The 19707-nt window shown below is 47.1% G+C and overlaps 1 protein-coding gene across 1 annotated transcript in view; it reads left to right on the top strand.

Moving 5' to 3' along the window:
* The first annotated feature begins 284 nt into the window (after positions 1 to 284).
* Positions 285 to 19707, top strand: part of TGFA (transforming growth factor alpha) — a 49915-nt gene continuing 30492 nt past the window's right edge. Inside the window, exon 1 of the mRNA XM_081017634.1 lies at positions 285 to 592. Coding sequence (XP_080873760.1) covers positions 550 to 592 — 43 coding nt within the window. The 5' untranslated portion in view covers positions 285 to 549. The remainder of the gene's footprint in view (positions 593 to 19707) is intronic.

The raw sequence follows: 19707 nt of genomic DNA, 5'->3' as shown, positions 1-19707 counted from the left end.
ACGAAATGAAACAGAGGCATTCAAGCGAGGCTTTCCCGCGGCGCGACCACCTACCACCTGGCGGGTCGCGGGGACGGACTTCCAGCTGTTCCGACGTGCAGCCTCTCCCGGGCGGCTGCCCGTCGCCGCCTAGCGCCCGCGGGGCGCATCTGCAGGGCGTCCCGGGGGCCGGAGCCGCCACCCCGCCCGGGGGCGTGGGAGGGAGGCCGGCGCAGCGCCAGGAGGAGGGGCCCCGGACGCCGCTCGCCGCCTGGGCCACTCGGGGCCGCGCCGCGCACCTGGAAGGAGCCGCGCCGGGAGGAGCGCACCGACGCCCTTGCTCGCTCCGACGGCCGGGGAAGGCGCTCGCTGCTGCTGCTCCGCCCGTCGCAGGTGCATCGCTGCCGACCGGCCGAGGGACGCGCCGCCCGCTCGCCCGCCGAAGGGGCTCCACGCCGGCCCCGCCGGGAATGCTCGACGCCGCCGCCGCCGGGGGCCGAGGGCTGGCCAGCTGAGTCCGCCGACGCCGCTCCCCCCTCTCCTCCTCCTCCTCCTCGGCTGCCCGGCAAGATGGTCGGCGCGGCGGCCGCCGAGGTGGCCCTCCTCACCCTCGGTAAGTGGCCCCCTCCCGTCCGGGCGCGGCTCCGTCTCCCCTTGCCAACTGAGCCTTTACTCGCGAGGAAAAGCACCCCGGAACCCAGAGCAGCAACCCTCGCGAGTAAACTTACCTGGGATGGAAGAAGTGTCGCGCGTCCCGTCGAGCTGCTGCGCGGAGTCTTGGCGTCTCTGGCCGCCGCTTTCCAAAACGCTCCCCTCCTTCGCAGACCCGCTTTCCCCCCCCGAGCTCCGGAGGCGGAGGAGAAGAGCAGATGGGAGGCTGTGCAGTGTAGTGGTTAGAGAGAGGCGGACTAGAAGCTGAGAGAGACCAGGGTTCAAATCCTCCACTTGGCCGTGGAGCTCCCTGGGTGCCCTTGGGCCAGTCACTTACTGCCTCTCAGCCTAACCTACCTCACAGGGCTGTTGTGGTGGTCAAATGAGGTGGGGGAGGACCAACACACCCCTCTGAGCTCCTTGGAGGACAAAGGTGGGGTAGAACTGCAATAAATGACATTTTATTTAACCAAGAAGAAAGGACAGAAGGCAGCAAGCCGCCTCACAGAGGACTACCTGCTTGAAAGTACATAGTGGCTGGTGAGAGCTACCCGCTTTAGAATACATGCAAGGCTTTCTAAGTAATCCATCTCTGCTCAAGACTTCACCGCGGACTGATAAAGCGAAGCAATCGGATTATCTGTCCCCTCTCTCTTCCTTCTCTGCTTCCCTGCCGCCTCCGCCCCCCCCCCCACATTTTGGGGGCATTTTCTTCTCTCTGCTGCCTGCTGTTCCTCCTCCTGTTTCCTTACTAGATTTGCTTTGGTGGCTGAACAGTAGAAACTGGAGGCATTTAGACCCTCCATGGTATTTTCTGTCTTATTGTAAACAGTTTTTTAAAAAGGGGGTGGCAAATAAATGCCTTTTAGGGTGACTTTGCTTACCTGTGAATGTCCTCCTTTTAATTACACGGCAAAAGCAGCCTGAACGCACAATATGGACTGGGGCTGTTTTTGTTCCGAGCGATTAGCAATCTTTTTGAAATGTGAAATAGCCAGATAATTACAGAGATGCTGTTTTGGAGAATTTAACAAATGGCACTTTTTAAAAACATTGATGGGTGTTTGCTACTAGGTGTGAGCTTGTGCTGTTGTGGGATTTGCTGGGGTGTAAAGAAGGCTGACTTGGGTCCAAACTCCTGTATGGGCATTAAGGTTATGTAACTTGTAATAAATTAAACCGAATAAGCAATACTCCAGCTTCTCCCAGCAGCTCAGATCAGCAGGGAGCAGTTTCCCCCCTCTCTCTGCGCACTCTCAGAAAAACTAGCAAGTGTTGCAGTTAAGAAGTTTGTTCTTTGGACTGAATCCTGCTAAGGATCACCTGCGGAAATAATCGGTTAAAACGAGACTGATAAAAGTCGGTCAGTCAAGTGGGGGAGGAGAACGGCCCCTTGGGTTCTGGCTTCATGTGTGACACTGACCCGTTTGGGTTTGGCCCTGAGAGCCACAGGTATCGGGAAAGAAGGAGACATCTGGCCTATAAAAGCGCAAGTGGGTTTTAGCAAAGGATTAAAAGTTCAGCTATTATCTTCTCAGGTTAGAGGCATAGTAGTGTTAGTGTTCCGTTGTTATATCTCTGGCTTCCAGTTACCAGGCGCTTGGATAGCTTTTCGTTATGAGACACCAGACGCAGGAGATACCTTCTGGATCGAAAGGCTAGACACTTTACTCTGTGGCTTTATCGTAATTCTTTCCTGGGTTCAAGACCTCTCCCTTGCTCCCAGTTCCTGTTTTTTGAAATCTTAATAGCTCAGTGTTATGAATGAAGGTTGTTTAATCAGGCATGTTCTTAAATAATCTCCTGGTGATCTTCCTTTTCATCAGTCAGTTTTTCACCCATGTATGTAAGTCAGAGGCCACCTTCCTTAAAACACTGGCTCTCAGATCTTTCCACGGCAGCCTGACTATCATGGAATCCCTAAACCCTACAGGAGAACCTGGGTTGTGTTCTAGGTCAGCCTTCCCCAACCTGGTGCCCTCCAGATGTTTTGAACTGCAGTTCCTATCAGTCGTCATGCTGTTTGGGGTTGATAGGAGTTGTGGTCCAAAACATCAGGCGGGTGCTAGGCTGGGGAAGGCTTTTCTAGGGTGTATACTTGGCACATGTGGAATAAGTCTTGGCACTGGCCAATAAGCTATGGAGAGGGTACCCCCATATTGCATCCAGTGCTCCCCTTGAAGCTACATGTTGGGCCGCTCTGCCTTTCAGGAACCCTTGACCTGCTGTTGCAGATCTTCTCATCAAGGAATCACAGGATTTCCCCAGTGAAGAACTTGAAAATTGCCTTAAGGATCTTGCAACACAAATACACCAAGAGCTGAGTGCTTGAGGTGGTGTCATCCTTGACCATGGTGCTCTAGATTAATATGTCAAAAATGACTGGTCCTTGCCCCAAGGAGCTTCCTTAAAATCACAGTGCATGCTTCCACAATACAGAACTATCCAGATTGCTCATTTCCTAAGTGCAGCTGAATTAAGTGGGAATTGCTTCTGAGTAAACATGTTTAGGATCAGGTTGCAGAATTTAAGCTGTGATTAATAGGCTTCAGGGTGTGTGTCCGGGGGGTGGGGGTTGTCTTGTTTATCTGTGGCCTGGTGTGTAAAACAGAGCAAATTCAGGGGCAGGGTTCCAAATGGTGGTTTCATAAAACTGGTCAGTTTCTCTTGCAGGCAGTTCACACATGCATGCCCTGTTGATTCCTGTACCATCAGGTGGTTAATTGCATGTGTGAATGTGTAATCGTGGACAGATGCTGAAGGTGGAACTTTAAAAGTGCCTTGCAATAGTATTGTCAAGCACACCATTTTCAAAAGAGTCAGTTCAAACACTGAGCAGGAAGAAATCAAGTCTTGCATGATTCCTCATGTAAATAATATGGGCCTTATCCACTAGGAAATGTCTTCTATCCTTTCTATACCCCGCTTGCATTTTGCCCCCCTCATTTTGATTGAGTGGATTCGGAAAAGGCAGAGGGGCTGTGCCCTGGTTGCATATGTTTGAGGGAAAACTAAAAAAGAAAAGCTGTACTTAATTAAAGTGAAATTGACATAGGTTGGAACAGGACCGGATCTTGAATCAAAAATCTTTGGGGCATTTCAAGAGAACGTGTGCATGTGACCCCTACCCCAATCCTGCCAGTCTATTCTCTTGTGTTTTGATGATGGGAAGTAGAATGTGTAAAGAGACACAACCAAAATGTATTTGAGGTGATGCAGAAACGCATTCCCAGGCATTGTATCAGAAAGAGTCAATTCACAAATGCTCCTCTTGCTCAACTGAAGTTGCAGCCTTGCTTGATGAACCTTCCTTATGAGGGAGGTGAGGGCAGCAGTGGAGGTTTCCCTTCTGGCCCCAAAGAATGCAAAGTACATCCCCAAAGAGACGTACATTTTGTTGCAGCTTTGTTTTTATTTCAACAGTTGGACATATCCTGCCTGGTGCTCTCCAGATGTTTTGGACTACGAGTCCCATCAGCCTCTGTGCTGGTTGGGGCTGATGGGAGTTGTAGTCCAAAACATCTGGAAGGTGTCAGGTTGGAGAAATCTATAGGATAAATAGCATGCCTTTAACTTGGGTGAAAGCCAAAGGTATACAGGCGTAAACTACGCTGGCAAGTGCTCCATTCCCATGTTCTCATGGAACATGCTTCCAACTTTTGCATAATTCAACACAAGAATCTAAAGGGAGAATCTTCATCTTCAGCCACTTGTTTGTTTGGCTCCAATTTCAGCATGATGTCTCTTAAGTGCATGTTTTTTCATGATAACTGGAATTGCCACATGTACCCTAATATTTGGGTTTAGTCAGAGCAAGGCTGCTTCTGAAAGCCAGTTCTGGAGTGAGGATTCCTGCTAACCTTAAGCCATTCCCTGGCTGCTTAAGAGGGATCTATCTTGCAGCGCTGGAATAGTCAGATGGAACTAAAGGCTATTTGATGGGACACGGGTGGCACTGTGGCCTAAACCTCTGAGCCTCTTGGGCTTGCTGATCAGAAGGTTGGCAGTTCGAATCCCCGTAACGGGGTGAGCTCCAGTTGCTCTGTCCCAGCTCCTGCCAACCTAGCAGTTCAAAAGCACACCAGTGCAAGTAGATACCGTATTTTTTGCTCTATAAGACTCACTTTTTCCCTCCTAAAAAGTAAGGGGAAATGTTTGTGTGTCTTATGGAGCAAATGCAGGCTGCACAGCTATCCCAGAAGCCAGAACAGGAAGAGGGATTGCTGCTTTCACTGCGAAGCGATCCCTCTTGCTGTTCTGGCTTCTGAGATTCAGAATATATTTTTTCTTGTTTTCCTCCTCCAAAAACTTGTGGTCTGGTGCATCTTATAGAGCAAAAAATACGGTAAATAGGTACCACTCTGGCGGGAAGGTACACAGCATTTCTGTGACCTCTGGTTTCCGTCATGGTGTTCCGTTGTGCCAGAAGCGGTTTAGTCATGCTGGCCACATGACCCGGAAAGCTGTCTGTGGACAAACGCCGGCTCCCTCGGCCTAAATGTGAGATGAGCGCCGCACCTCATAGTTGCCTTTGACTGGACTTCACCGTCCAGGAGTCCTTTACCTTTAGCTTTAAAGGCTGTTTGGTACACTAGCACAGTAACTAACTAAGATGTGCCCTCAAGGTGTACCATACCTACTTTTTACAGTGCTAGGTGTTGATGTGCTCTGGTAAGAGAACTGAGATTGTTCTGCAGCTTCTAACTATCTGACCTGGATACGGACACAGTATGTGGTGTCCTTCAGGGGCCCCTGTGGCTTTAGCTGTCTTCCGAAGTGAGTGTGATTAAGGTCACTTGAAGCCACATTTGGGTTGTTTTCTTTCAACTTTAGTAAAGCAAAAGCAGAGAAGTGTCACATAATCTCTGCAGGCAGTTGTAGCCCAAGGCAAAACACTGTGTACACCAACCAACCCCAGGCCAGCATTATCAGTTGATTTGTAGATTAGACTGTTGCAAAAGCCTTATTCAGTTTATTTGCCCAGCCCTGTCACTACTCTGTGTTGAAAGCTGTGAATCGGTCCCAGACATACCTGTGCAGGTCCAAGGGCCAAGAGTTCAGAGTGAATTTAAATCAAAGGATTTGCACGAAAAGGGCTTCCCTCACTTGCGGGGGGACTGGAAGTTCCCCAGGAAAACAGTAGCTGAGGCCAGAGGACAAGACATCCTATTTCTTTTTTTTCCTGGCAAAAATGAGAGGAGGGAGTCAAAATTAGCATCGTACTAATGAGACCAGAAATAGCAATTTGGTTTAAGTTTCACAATAGGATTGTTTATTTTCATTAAAAGCTAAAAGAGGCACAATGGTTGGCAAATAACATCTGGATAAAATGTCGGCTGAAAGCGAGCGATGGATCAAAGCGCCCAGAAGTTTCTGCTGAGCGTTCCTGCATGGGAAGCGGAACCACCACATTTTAATGAACATCTTGAGAGACCAGGGGGCCGAATCAGCTGAGCTGTTCAGCGAACTTGAGTGTAGCAGGCAAGGCCCGGGCGTTGTTAACTAACTTTTTGGGAAGCAGAGACTGGCATAGTCTGGACTTCATAAGTCCTAAACCCTGTTTTGCTGCTGAACTGCTTCCCCCCTTTTCTTGTTCAGATTGTTTTTATTAAATATTTTATTGGGTTGCAAAAGTCTCTGTTTTCCATTCATAGAATCCTTTCTACAGATCAGTTATATTTGATGTGAGACAGTACAGTCGTACCTTGGTTGTTGAACGCCTTGCGACCTGAACGTTTTTGCTCCCAAAAGCTGCAAACCCGGAAGTGAGCGTTCCGATTTGCGAACATTCTTTGGAACCCGAACGTCTGATGTGGGTTCTGATTGGCTGCAGGAACTTCCTGCAGCCAATCAGAAGCTGCATCTTGGTTTCCGAACATTTTGGAAGTCGAACAGACTTCCGGAATAGATTCCGTCTGACTTCCAAGGTACGACTGTATAATGTTATACATGGTTTAAGGTTGGGGAAGAAGAGAGGTGGGGAGTGAGAGCTGCCGTATCATACTCCCAGCCATGGCCTAGGGCTGGTGGGGGTTGCATTCCAAAACAGCTGAAAGCACCATGCTGGGGAAGGCTGCACTACTGCCTTGGAAACTGGATTATTTATTTTACAAGCTTTATATGCTGCTTTATTGCAATACAGCCTTACAGCGGTTTACAAAACCAATAAAACTATCAGTAAAAAACAATTAAAAACAACTATTTAAAGCACTGATTTTTTTTAAAAAAGATCAATGACAAACTAAAAACCGGATTAAAACACACATCAACCTTCTATATGTCTGGATACCTGAACAGAAACTCTTTGGGACAGGTGCCAAAAAGAGTATGGTGAATATACCTGCCTCATGTCAAGAGGCCGGGAGTTCCAGAGTGATGCCACACTAAAAGATTGAGTTCTTACAACTGTAGAACAGGTATTGTGGGGCACCTGTAGTAGTGCCACTTCCGTGGATCAAAGTGGTCAAGTGGGCATATATGGGGTAAGATGAGAACAATACACCTGTTAATATACTGTCAGGGTCTCGCTCCTGTTGCCAATTGTGTCGCAACATCCTGCACTAACTGCAGCTTCCAGATCAGGCTCAAGGGAAGCCCCACATAGAGTGCATTGCAGTAGCCCAGTCTTGAGGCTTGAATGCTCCCAGTCGAGGGACAGTCACAGCTGCTGTACCAGTTTCTGCTGGTAGAAGGTGCTTCTGCGTTCTAACCACTGAGGCTTCCTGGGCCTCCAGAGACAGAGCAGCATTCAGAAGCATCTCCAGAATGCAAACCTGCCCTTTCCAGGGTAGGAACTTGACTAGTTTTCTGACATGGGAACCACTCACCCACAGTGGCCTCTGTGTTGCCAGGATTCAAGCTCAGCTTGTCACGGCTCTCCCAGCTCAGTTGTTATCGAGCTGACTGCCATCAACGTACTGATGGCACCTCTCCCCAAAACTTCTAATGGCTGCTGTTCCCAGCAGCTTCTTGTAGATATTGACTGGCATTGGAGCTAAGAGAGTGCCCTGTGGCACTTTGTCACACCTCTTCCTTGTCTTGGCTAGGAATCCTGAAGCCTGCAAAGGCTGTCCTCTGTAGTACATTGAGCCCACCAGTTAATCTGACCTTGGTCTGTTGCAGGTTTGTGTGTTTCACCCTGGCAATATCGATTCACATTGGGGCGCTGACAAGCTTTTGTTACAGCAGAGCAGAATGAGAGGTTGAAGCAGAGCTTGTTCTGCAAAAGCTCCTGTAGACATAATGTTGCTTAAGACATAATGCCCACCTCCAGGAAGAAGCGTCATCTATGGAATACAGTCATACCTCTTGTTACGTTAGGTTTCAGGTTACGTTCTTTCAGGATACGTACTGCGGTGACCCGGAAGTAATGGAACGGGTTACTTCCAGGTTTTGCCGCTCGCGCATGCGCAAACGCTCAAAATGCTGTCACACGCATGCGCAGAAGTGGCAAATCGCGACCCGCAGATGCGGGTTGCATTCTGCTCAGGTTGTGAACAGAGCTCTGGAATGGATCCCATTCGCAACCAGAGGTACCACTGTACATGGACTTCACTTAGACTACGGAACTCGCTCCCACAGGAGGCAGTGTCGGCCCCAAAACTAGATGGCTTTAAAAGAGGATTAGACAAATCCATGGAAGAGGAGAAGGTTGGCTATTCTGTGTCTCCAGAAAACCAGTCGCTGGAAACCACAGGAGGTGCTCAGATCCCGCTTGAAGCATCTGGTTGGCCACTGTGGGAACAGGATGCTGGACTAGACGGGCCATGTTGGCCTGATCCAGCAGGCTCTTTTGTAGTGGTGTTGGAATACAAAATCACACACAAGGGCACAGTTCTCTTTAGTAACTTGTATATAATTCTGGACCCTTGTGTGGTGTTATCCTCTTGGAATGAAGTAACTTCTTTGGAGAGAGGAACATTCCTGAAGTCTTCCCAGTTGTGAAAACTGCAGTCAGCGCCTTGAAATGTTTTTGAGGTGTGTATTAGCTTGGGAAGATATTTGAAACAGGACCTTATTCGGAAGGCTGTCTGTTACCTGCTGCTCAGAGCATTCTTCAGTACAAAACCATCATTTTTGTGCTCTATGGTTCTTTGTAAACCTTGCTGAAAAGTATGCTGTGGCAATGATACTTGTCCACTGTATTGTAATCTTCCAGTTGTGTGTCTCTCAGCGCTTTGTGCTTTGTGCTTTTGGGCCTGGACCTGGGAGAACAGGGTCCCAATCCCCAGTCCACCATGGCGATCGCTGCGTCACCTGGGGCCAGTCACAGCCTCTCAGCCTAACCTCCTTTGCAGGGTTGTTGTGAAGATAAAAATGAGGAGAAGGAGAACCACTTTGAGCAGGCCACTTCAAGCTCTTTGGATGAAAGAACGTGAAATATTCATCTACTAGCTATTTTTTTAAAAAAAAAAACCTTTGATACCACAGATAGCACCAAACGAGGTGGGCAAGTGATCTTTATCACCCTTGAACCACCTTTTTATTCAGGTCTGGATTTTCCTTTTTCAGAATAGTATTTGAGGAGCAGAGTCTGTTAATGACCAGGAACACTTTCAGTGTTGCCTCGAGAGATGCTTAGATGAACATGGAACGATTCCTGAATGCATTAGCTGAATGTCTGGTTTGTTTTTTATGAATGGCGTCTCTAATTGTCCGTGTGTGCTGATGATCTCTTTGGCTTTTAAAGAGGCCAGCCTAACTGCACGAGGAACCCCACAGGCTGCTTGGGGGGCAGAGGTATTTTTAGGGGGTGTCACTGATCATAGCAAGCTGCCTTATCCACCTCACTATTGTCCGAACTGACTGGCTGTGGCTCAGCAGGGCTTCTGGCTGGAGTCTCTGTCAGCCCACCTGGAGATGCCAGGAATTGAACCTTCTGCATGCCAAGCAGGTGCACTGAGCTACAGCCCTTCCCCACATGAAGTAACACATAGCCCTAGGACACATGTCCCAGAATTTCCAGCTGTATTTCCAGCATATACTTGGGGCAGCAAGTTATCTCAGAGTCGCTGGATTTAATTGTTTGTTCATTTTATCTCTAAAAATATCCATGTGATAGTTCTGAGAACAGCAAAACGGGCAAGGGGGAAAATGGAGCAATTGAAAATTGTTGTTAGATTCCTTTTTTAAGGTTTCTAGAGCAGTGTTTGCTTGCAGATGAGGTTTTGTATACAGTGGTACCTTGGTTGTCAAACTTAATCCGTTCCAGGAGTCTGTTTGACTCCCAGAACGGTTTGGAAACCAAGGCACGGCTTCCGATTGGCTGCAGGAGCTTCCTGCACTCAATCAGAAGCCGCGGAAGTCGCATTGGATGTTCGGGTTCCAAAAAACGTTCGCAAACTGGAACACTCACTTCCAGGTTTGCAGCGTTCAGGAGCCAAAACATCTGAGTACCAATACATTTGATAACCAAGGTACAACTGTATTTTGAAGAACAAGCAGTGAGTCTCTTTTAATTTACATTTCCTTTATTGAATTTATACCCACTGCTGCCTTTTACCCAAGCACACAGTTTACACACAACTTTCTAGCTAAAACCAGGGCTGATCACAGTATTGTGGGTTTCCAAACTGTGGCCTGCTTTGCTGTATGGAAGGGTTGTGACATGTTTGTGTGAGAATTTCCTAGGAGAAGGAGGCTGAAATCCTGTTGCATTGCTACATTTCCCTCTTGCTCGCTTTTCTGTTCCCAGCCGATCCAGGGAGAGGAGCAGCTCCACCCTCCACTGCTGGGTTTCTCTTGGCACACAATGCTCTCTCATGCCACCGAAACTTGTCAGTTTTGCTCATTGAGTAAAGAGACTTTCAGGTGCATTTGGGAGCTTAAGATGCCAACTGGCCTTGTGTGAAGTGGGAAGGCACAGCCAGTTCCTTACAGATTGCAGCTCCTCTTGAACTGCATTTCTCCCTTGGTAGGCAGTATTATTATAATATAAAACCATCTGTTATATCTGTTTATTATATATACAGGGCAGCTTCCCCTTACATGTAGCTGAAGACCCCTAGAGAACAGCCACTCCCATCAACCTCAGCCACAACGGCTGACGGGGGCTGCAGTCCCAAACACCCAGCGGGCACTGAGGTGGTGGGAGAGATTGTGAGCCCCACCATCTGCAGGTGAATGGGATGTAGCCCAGGGGTTCCCAAAGCGACTGATCCCTCCCACTGGGGGGCAGTGGGGTTACCTAGGGGGGCACTGAGAGGCAAGGGGATGCAGGGGGCACTGGAGATGTGAATGACTATTAGACTTTGAAAAGTTGATATCGCTGGATCAAGTTCATCAGCTTTGTTGCATTAATTAAACTAAACAGGTTTAATTGGGGTTTGAATAGATGTTGAATTGTTGCTATCTTGAATGTTATCTGAAGAAGTTTTGTTGTTATCTGAAGAAGTGTATCTGAAGAAGTGTGCTTGCACACGAAAGCTTATACCAAGAACTAACTTAGTTGGTCTTTAAGGTGCTACAGGAAGGAATTTTTCTATTTCGACTATGGCAGACCAACACGGCTACCCATCTGTAACTTGAATGTTATTGTGTTATTATATTCCTTAGTGGGTCATGCAGTCCAGGCCAGGCTAGACTAGGCAGCACTGGGGATGAGTTTATGGAACCAAAGGGGCAGTGGCCCCAATAAGTTTGGGAACCACTGATATAGCCATTCTTAAACTTTTGCAGTGACTTTGCCTCCCAAAGTTTCCCTTCATCATTCCTTTGCTGTCTGTCTAGCCATCTGACTTGAGAATATAATATACATCTAGTTGAACCCTCTGCCTTCTTGGTGGTGGTCTCATGGCGGGATATTTGGGTGCATTTTGGTCTTCTGAATAGTCTAACCAGGATTTGGGTCCCATGGCAAAACATGGAGATCTCGCAGTGGGAAAAACAAACCATCTGCAGTGGTACCTTCAGTTACAGACGCTTCAGGTTACAGACTCTGCTAACTCAGAAATAGTACCTCGAGTTAAGAACTTTGCTTCAGGATGAGAACGGAAATCGCGGTGAGGCGGCAGCGGGAGGCCCCATTAGCTAAAGTGGTACCTCAGATTAAGAACAGTTTCGGGTTAAGAACGGACCTCCAGAACAAATTAAGTTCTTAACCTGAGGTACCACTGTAGTGACTTTACTCTTTTGTTTCCCTCTGGGAGGCTGGAGTCTTTTTGGGGGTGGGGGCGGGTAGAGGTGACTTTGAGAAGCTCACCTTGGCTGTGGCATACTTTTGGGATATGCTACCAGACTGTCCATCTTTCCATCCTTGTGGGAACCCCAGGTAATGTTCAGAAAGGCTGCTGGTATAGTTTTGTAGAAAGAGGATGAACTGGAGAAGACCCCTTTCCCCCAATTCACTCCTCCCTTCTATCACCATTCACTTGCTAGCCTGCTCCTCACTCAGTTTAGTAGGAGGCTCAAGCTGAACTACCTTAAAAGGCTCTTTTTTGGTTCTTAGGCTGGTATGGTGATCACATTGCTGTTGCAGACCATCTCTGATCAGGCCATGGCCCTCCCACTAGGTGCCCTCCAGATGTTTTGGACTTCAGCTTCCACCAGCCCCTGCCAACATGACCATGCAATGCTCACCCTGGTGGGAGCCCAACTGGGGCTGGAGGGAGTTGTAGTACAAAACATCTGGAGGGCACCTGGTTGGCTCTCATATATTCATGCAGAAGGTTCACACTGTAGGTCACACACTGGCTTCAGAACATTCTGGACTTCATAGTTAAGCTTCTCTCTGCCGCTCGCATCAACAAAACCAGAATGACCGTATACTACTCCTGAAGCAGAAAATTGTGCTGCCTTGAGGGGGAAAAAAGAGGAACACACTGTATTGTTCATCGCTCATTTTTTGCCTCCCAAAATTGCTTAAGCAAAGCCCAGTGGTTTTTTCCCCAGGGCAAGGGCTGGGGGTGGGGGTGGCACGTATACACACACCCTCTTCCGAAGAACTTGGGAAGGCCCTCTTTCCTTTCAGCTGCAAATGTTTTGCCTTTACATCACACAGAATCGCTTTGCATTGACTTGGTCTGCGCCTACTCATTGTGTGTGACTTTGCAAATTGCTTGAACAATTGCTCAGTGCTGTGCTTGTTTTGTAGAATTGTGGTCGTATGGCACAGTCATGTGGGTCCTCGACTAAAAAGATGGACCCTTGAATTTTTTGAGAGAGAGGAAGGTGTGTTGGTGCCCTTCCCCTTTAGGCAGAATCCCCAGGGTTTGGTCCCATTCCTATACCTAACTGTGGAGCTCTCTCCCACGGGTGGCAGTCATGGTCGCCATTGGACAAAGACATGTAGGAGAGGAATAGTGATGGTTACTAGTCATGATGACTAGCTGGTGGGAACCACAGGAGGGGAGAGGTCTCGAATCCTGCTTGTGGATTTCTCACAAGCATCTGGTCAGCCACGGTGAGAAAAGGATGCATTGGCCTGATGCAGCGGGCTCTTTGTATGTTCTTGTGTTCATTCCCCTGTCCCACCCCACCAGCCCTTCTTGGTCCTCTCCACAGACGGTCTTCAAGAGGCTCCTTTTGCCAAGGCATGAAGTCACCATCTGTGCTGTTATGCCAGCATTACAAGACAACTGGGACATGGTATTAGCACACTGACGTACGTTACTGTAATAGCAGCTCCTAACGTTGCGTAGCTCTGCTCATCTTGTGCAATTCTAAGGGAGGGCAGAATTTTCTCATGGGCCTGAATTCTGCAGCTAGAAGATCAGAGCCCTTTCAGATAAAGCAAATGCTTCCAAGTGTTTGTTGCAGCGACGGGCTTGAAAGTGGCCGGCTGGAGGCAGAGGGGTGGGCCGGCATGAGTGCCAGTCCACGTGAGCAGGATGTGTGTTTGTTCCAGGGTCCTGCTGCCTCCATCACACTACATACATAGGATAGAGTTGCATGACAATAAACTTGGTTTATTTATTTATTGCATTTATTTCCCACCTTTATTTTCAAGGAGCTCAAGGGGCAGCATACATGCTTCCCACCCTCCTCATTTATTCCGCACAACAACCCTGTAGGGCAGGTTAGGCTGAGAGGCAGCAACTATCCTAAGTGAGCTTTATGACTGAGCGGGGATTGTTACCCTTTCCTCTCCCAAGTCCTAGTCCGACACTCTAACCACTGTACCGCACTGCATATTTCATTACAACGGGGACAATTTGCTCACTGTGATTGTGAGATACCTCTCTGTTCGCCAGAGACCTTGGCGTGTCTGGTTTCAGAATTGGAATCTTGTCAACATGGTGTGCGCACAGCCCAGTTTGTGAGAGGTAGCCTAACAGTGTGGTGCAAAGTGACTTTGTGCAACCAAAACAGGCAGCACAGGAGCATTTCAGGGATGCCATCCTTGTTGGGTTTGATGCCCTGCAAACATAACTTGCTGGGGCAGATGCAGACTTCTCATGGTACAGGGCAGCTTTTTTTTTTTTAAAAAATATTTTATTAGTTGAATATAAGAACAACATATAATCAAGTACAAGCAATCAAATACAGTTTTCCCCTAACCCCCCCCCAAACAGCCCCAACTACGTCCAGATAATTACATTAGTAATATAGCCAAATAAAAAATTATTTCTAGAGTTGCTGGTTTAAGAAATATCATTCCACGTGCTCCCATGTGTCTTAGGTGGTTTAAATGCAAGTTCTTTCTTTGATGCGAATGTAATAATGGAGGACCACATTATGTAAAAGTTATGTACCATATTTTTTGCTCTATAAGACTCACTTTTCCCCTCCTAAAAAGTAAGGGGACATGTGTGCGCGTCTTATGGAGCGAATGCAGGCTGCGCAGCTATCACAGAAGCCCAAACAGCAAGAGGGATTGCTGCTTTCACTGCACAGCGATCCCTCTTGCTGTTTTGGTTTCTGAGATTCAGAATATTTTTTTTCTTGTTTTCCTCCTCCCAAAACTAGGTGCGTCTTGTGGTCTGGTGTGTCTTATAGAGCGAAAAATACGGTAGTTTCTCAAGTTGTTTTCTTTCAAGTATCCTTTCTGTTAACTTTGCCATCAAAATGAATTCCCAGACATAAGCATTGGCAGCTTTTGCAAAAGACTCTTTTCCTGCTCTTAAAGAATCCTGAATGGTAAGGGAGGGTTTTCTGTTCGGATTTTTGTTGTTGTCTGGGACAGAAACGTTGGTGGGATCACCTTTGCTGTCTTGCTTTTGTGCCGTTTCCATTTTTGGAACAGCTGCCGTGAACTTCCTCTGAATCAAGCTGGGAAACGAAGTTTTCTCTCCTTCCAGGAGCGCTCCTCCTCCTTTGTGGTCCTGCCGGGTCTCCTTCCAGGCAGGCAGACCTCTGTTGTGGTTGCACTTCCTTGCTTCTGCTTCCAATTACGTCCCCTTGTATGTGGCTGTGATTGGGGAGCTGGGGTGCAAACATCTTCCCTGCTGCTGCTCGCTGCTCAATGCTTTGTTGTGCTGCTATTGCCTGTTTTGCTATTGCTTGTTTTGTCTTGGAAGCGCCATGTAATTCAGTAGAACAAAGTGTGTGTGTGCGCGCACATTTGCGTTTGCACAGTTCTCAATATGCTGTAGGAATAACTGCCTTGAGTTAGAGAAATTTTGGTGAAATCACAGTCGTGGAGACAGAGAGAAATTTGAAAGGAAGGGGGGGCTGAAATTGGGAATTGTCCTAATGAGAAGCCTCTTCCGGAGGAGATTTAAATATGCCAAAGTAAGAAAAAAGAATGGGTAACTGTCTGGGAAATGGTTTTTATTTAGGGGCCAGCGATTGTAAATAAATCAGGACATCAGCAGACATGGATTAAAAACGCTTGCAAAAAGCAACAATAAGGATAATTTTAAAAGGGGAAAGTCTGTAAGCAGAGATGTGTAATGCATAAAACAGTTTAAATATTTAAAATATCTGTGCAGTGTATCAGAAATTTAATTGTTTAGTAGTTGGAAAATTGGGTAAAAAGATTTGGAATGTAAGATGATTTGGTTTATTTAAAGAACCAGAAGAGGGGGTGGAGGGAAGTCTGGGGATTTGGGCGTGTGTGTTTTATTTTTGGTTATTTTTTAATGTTGATGAGAAATGTGCAGGGTAATATGGTATTGATACAACGTGGCATATACAGTATTGGATTTTTATAATTGAAAACTAATAAAAATTATTTAACAACAAAAAAAGGAATAACTGCCTTGGATCGCCAACCCTTCTCTTCTTTCCGCTCCCTCCATCACCCCCGTCTGGGTACAGTGGGACTGCATCTTACGTGGGGGTCTGGGTCCAAGGGTTCCATGTTTGCACGAAAACCATGTATACCAAACCCTTGGAGCTACTTAGTGGGTGAAGGGGAGGGAGAGAGAATCCCCAGGACTCCCAGGGACAGAGTGTTGAGCGGGCTTTGCCCAGCAAGGCAGATAATTAAACAGCTCTTTCCGCTCCAGGTCCGCTTGGTGGGCAAGGTGTGCTTGGCCCCTCCTCTCTGGAAGGATGCTCCTGCGAGATCTCATAAGAACGCAGATGCCCCTCAAGATCTCAGGCGAGCATCCCAGAGCTGGTGCACTGAGCAAGTCTTGCCCCCACCCTCCCAGTAAGAAGAAGCACTTAAAAACTCCTTCCATGTTGGGTAGCCCAAGCAGACGCCACACAACAAGAGCTTTTAAGCTCTTGCCCTTGCTTGGATTTTTTTTTTAAATAATTTTTTATTAGTTTTTTTAACATGCCATTTACAACAGTAATTAAACATATTTTAACATCTTATTCAATATTTGGACTTCCATCAGTCCAGTCTGAAAATTTTCCAATCTAATCTCTTAGTATACATTTCTTATTCCCTGTTACATTTAAAATTCATAACCAATATCTCTATTCTTTATCTACTTTGTAGCACTTCATATATTTCTTCCTACACAACTTCTTGTAGTCCTACTAGCGTAATTTGTTGATTACAATTGCTATTCAAATAGTTCATATACTTCTTCCAATCTTCTGTAAATCTCTGTTCCCGCAGGTTTCGAATCCTTCCTGTCATTTTGTCCAATTCTGCATAGTCCATTATTTTCGTCTGCCATTCTTCTTTCGTTGGAATTTCTTCTTGCTTCCATTTCTGGGCTAACAATACTCTTGCCGCTGTTGTTGCGTATAAAAACAATTTGACATCTTGCCTATTAATATCCTGACCTATAATACCAAGTAGAAATGCTTCTGGTTTTTTAAAAAATGTATATTTCAACATCTTTTTCATCTCATTATATATCATTTCCCAGAAGTTCTTTATTTTCTTACATTCCCACATTGCAGGGGGCTGGACTAAATGGCTCTTGGGACCCCTTACAACTCTAATTCTTTGTGGTCGAATTTGTGACTGTTAAATGGGCATAAATTGTGACCTTACTGTACTTCACTGTGGAATCTTCTGCAAGAGGCTTGATTGAGAGCCCAAAGTGCTGCCTTCTCCGCCGCTGCTCAGTTCCGAAGGCCCAATCCTTCATTCTTGACAAAGTGACTGCAGGCTGGTCAGAGAGGAATCGGGCAGCTTCTGAACTCTGAGGGTGCCATGATTTTGAAGGGGATGTAGAAAGCAACCTAGAGTCGGACCACTTGCTCATCTGTCTGAGACCCTCGGTGAAGAGCCGAGGGCCACGACTTAAGCAGTTCTGTTCCATGAATATGAGGCGCTTGTGTTTGTTTTGTGGAAGCTGACATTGCCTGTCTCTGGTTGTGAGTGTGTCCTGTCAGCTTGGGGAGTCTTCCTGCACTGCGACTATTTGATGATTAAGAGGAGAAGTCGGGGTGTGAACTCAAGGTGGGGGGTAGGGAGAGAGATGAAGAAGACTGCAATGAGACGGCTGCCTGTACCGGTGCTTGCCTTTGCTTCCTTGCATGGACTCCCATGTCCCAAGAAGATTGTCAGAAAAGTCTCCTCAAAACCACCCGTGTCTCTTTCAAGAGCAGAATTAAGGAAGGGGCCTTTATTCTGGATTAACCGAACCAGGGTGACTCATGTGGGCTTTGCCCTGCATCTGGGTGGACCTGATCATTCTGTCTTGGGGCATGAGAAACATTCTCTTTTCCTCCCCCTGCTCTGGAATTCCCAGCCCTGCCTCAGCACCCCTCTTCCCACCCCCACCCCCACCCACAAAGGCACACCAGCTTGAAAGCAGCTGCAAGTTAAGCAGAAGGGAGGCCTGGTTAGTGTTTGAACGAGAGCCCCCCTGGAAATATGGGGCGCTGTAATTTTTTCTGTCAGTAGGGAAAGGCCTTAGCTCAGGAGCAGAGTTGGCCTTGCCTGCAGGAATTTTCAGGTTCTACCTCCAACATCTCCAGGGATGGCTGGGAGAGAGACCCTGAAACCCAGGAGAGACACTGCCGGTCAGAGTTGACAGTACTGAGGTGACTGTACTGGTAGCTTCTGATATCCCCAACCCTGCACTAAAAAGCAAGGGCGCTTTGTAGTGATCGCTCCGGGGACTGGGACCACAGTGGCACCTCCAGTTAAAATAAAACAAAACCAGTATTTCAACCTTGTTCAGCCTGGTGTCCTTCACTGTTTAGGTATGTTTGTGTAATTTATTGATTTATTATTTTAATTATTGAATTTCTTTTCCATCCTTCATCCGACGATTCCAGTGCTGTTTATAACATAAAAACACAAAAATGCATACCATAATAACAAACAAAAGCAATAACCCCCTGCCCGCCACGGTTTAAAAGCCCATGGATTGTTTAATTAGGCCAATACCTGGGAGAAGGGGAATGCTTTTGCCTGGCACCTGAAGATATGTAATGAAGGCGCCAGGCACACATACTACGTACATTCATACTACAAATCCCATCATCCCTGTGCTGGGACTAGTGGGCACTGTAGTCTAAACCAGCTAGAGGGCAAGCAGGCTGGGGAAGACTGCAGGGACTTAGTCCCAAATGCTGGTCCAGCACTCTGACTTGGGGTAAGGCAGCTCCTTAGATATACATGCATTAAAATAAAGATTCCCTTCCCTGCCTCCCCCCATGAGGGGGGTCACTAAGACCAGCTGTGTGTGAAAGCCAGTTTTTGTAGTTCAGTGTTTTGAGAATCCATCGGAAGCCCTTGCCAGGCATTCCTGTGCCTTCTGACTCCCCCAAGAACTCTTCCTTTGAACCGCGTGGGCCCATCGGTCTTTTAATAACTCAGAATTCCCAGCTGAGCTAATGAGTTCTCTCTCTCTGTTTTCTGCGGGTGCTGAACCCCGGCTGAGCTGGAGAGGTGCTTCTTCTGTGGGGCAGGGGGAATGCCACGATCTCTGCCCCAGTTTGAATCATGGTGGGCACCAATCCCAAGGATGAGGTCGGCGAAAGCGCTTCCAAAGCTTTTCCCATCACGCCCGGTGATGCTGTTGGCATATTTATGGGTCGCTGGTTGTCTCGGCCAAGAGCTGCCTTGGTCGGGATCTGAGCCAGTGTCCTCGCTGGTGCCGTTCTGAGCCAGTCCAGGGATTGGGTCGGCCCCCAACTCCTCTTCCTTCCCAGCTGGCACCTCCAGCAAAATCAAAGGAACAATGTGAAGCAAATGCTCTTCCCCACCCCACTTGCTAGTGAAAGTTCCTGTGTCCACTTCTGCCTGTGGTTCTGCCCACCTAACAGACGGAATTTGTTGCCTGGTATACGCTTTTTGGCAAGCACTTTCCCGTAATGTAATGAAGTTGGTCCAGTATGTTATTTCCACTAATGCCCAATTTTGTATGCCTTTCCCTTACCATACAGTACATATTTTAATGCATTTTTTAGTTGGAGAATTGCACTGCAAAATTTGGGTGTATGAATTTTGAAAGAGAGCTGCGTTTCAGTTGCATTTGCAAATTTGGTGCATATTAAAATGCAAACAGAACAAATTTCTCCCCCAATCCTACTTCCATCCCATGCAGTCGTCCTAATCAGGGACACTATCAGATGAGGGTTCTTTGCTCCTGAAACCCATCAAGTTACTCTTTAAAAAAAAAAAAAAAAAAAAAAAAACTTTTATTTTTTCTTTGTATAATCTTCAACTGCTGAAAAGGGCAGTTAAAATCAAGTCCCATTTTATTAGTTAAAAAGTGACTCCTGAATCTGAGAAGGTTGAAGACCGGATTAAAGTCTGAATAGTTCTGACTTTAG

Source organism: Podarcis pityusensis (assembly GCF_964106645.2).
Source record: "Podarcis pityusensis genome assembly, chromosome: 8".
Taxonomy (NCBI): Eukaryota; Metazoa; Chordata; class Lepidosauria; order Squamata; family Lacertidae; genus Podarcis; species Podarcis pityusensis.
This window is presented reverse-complemented; position numbering and strand designations above follow the sequence as displayed.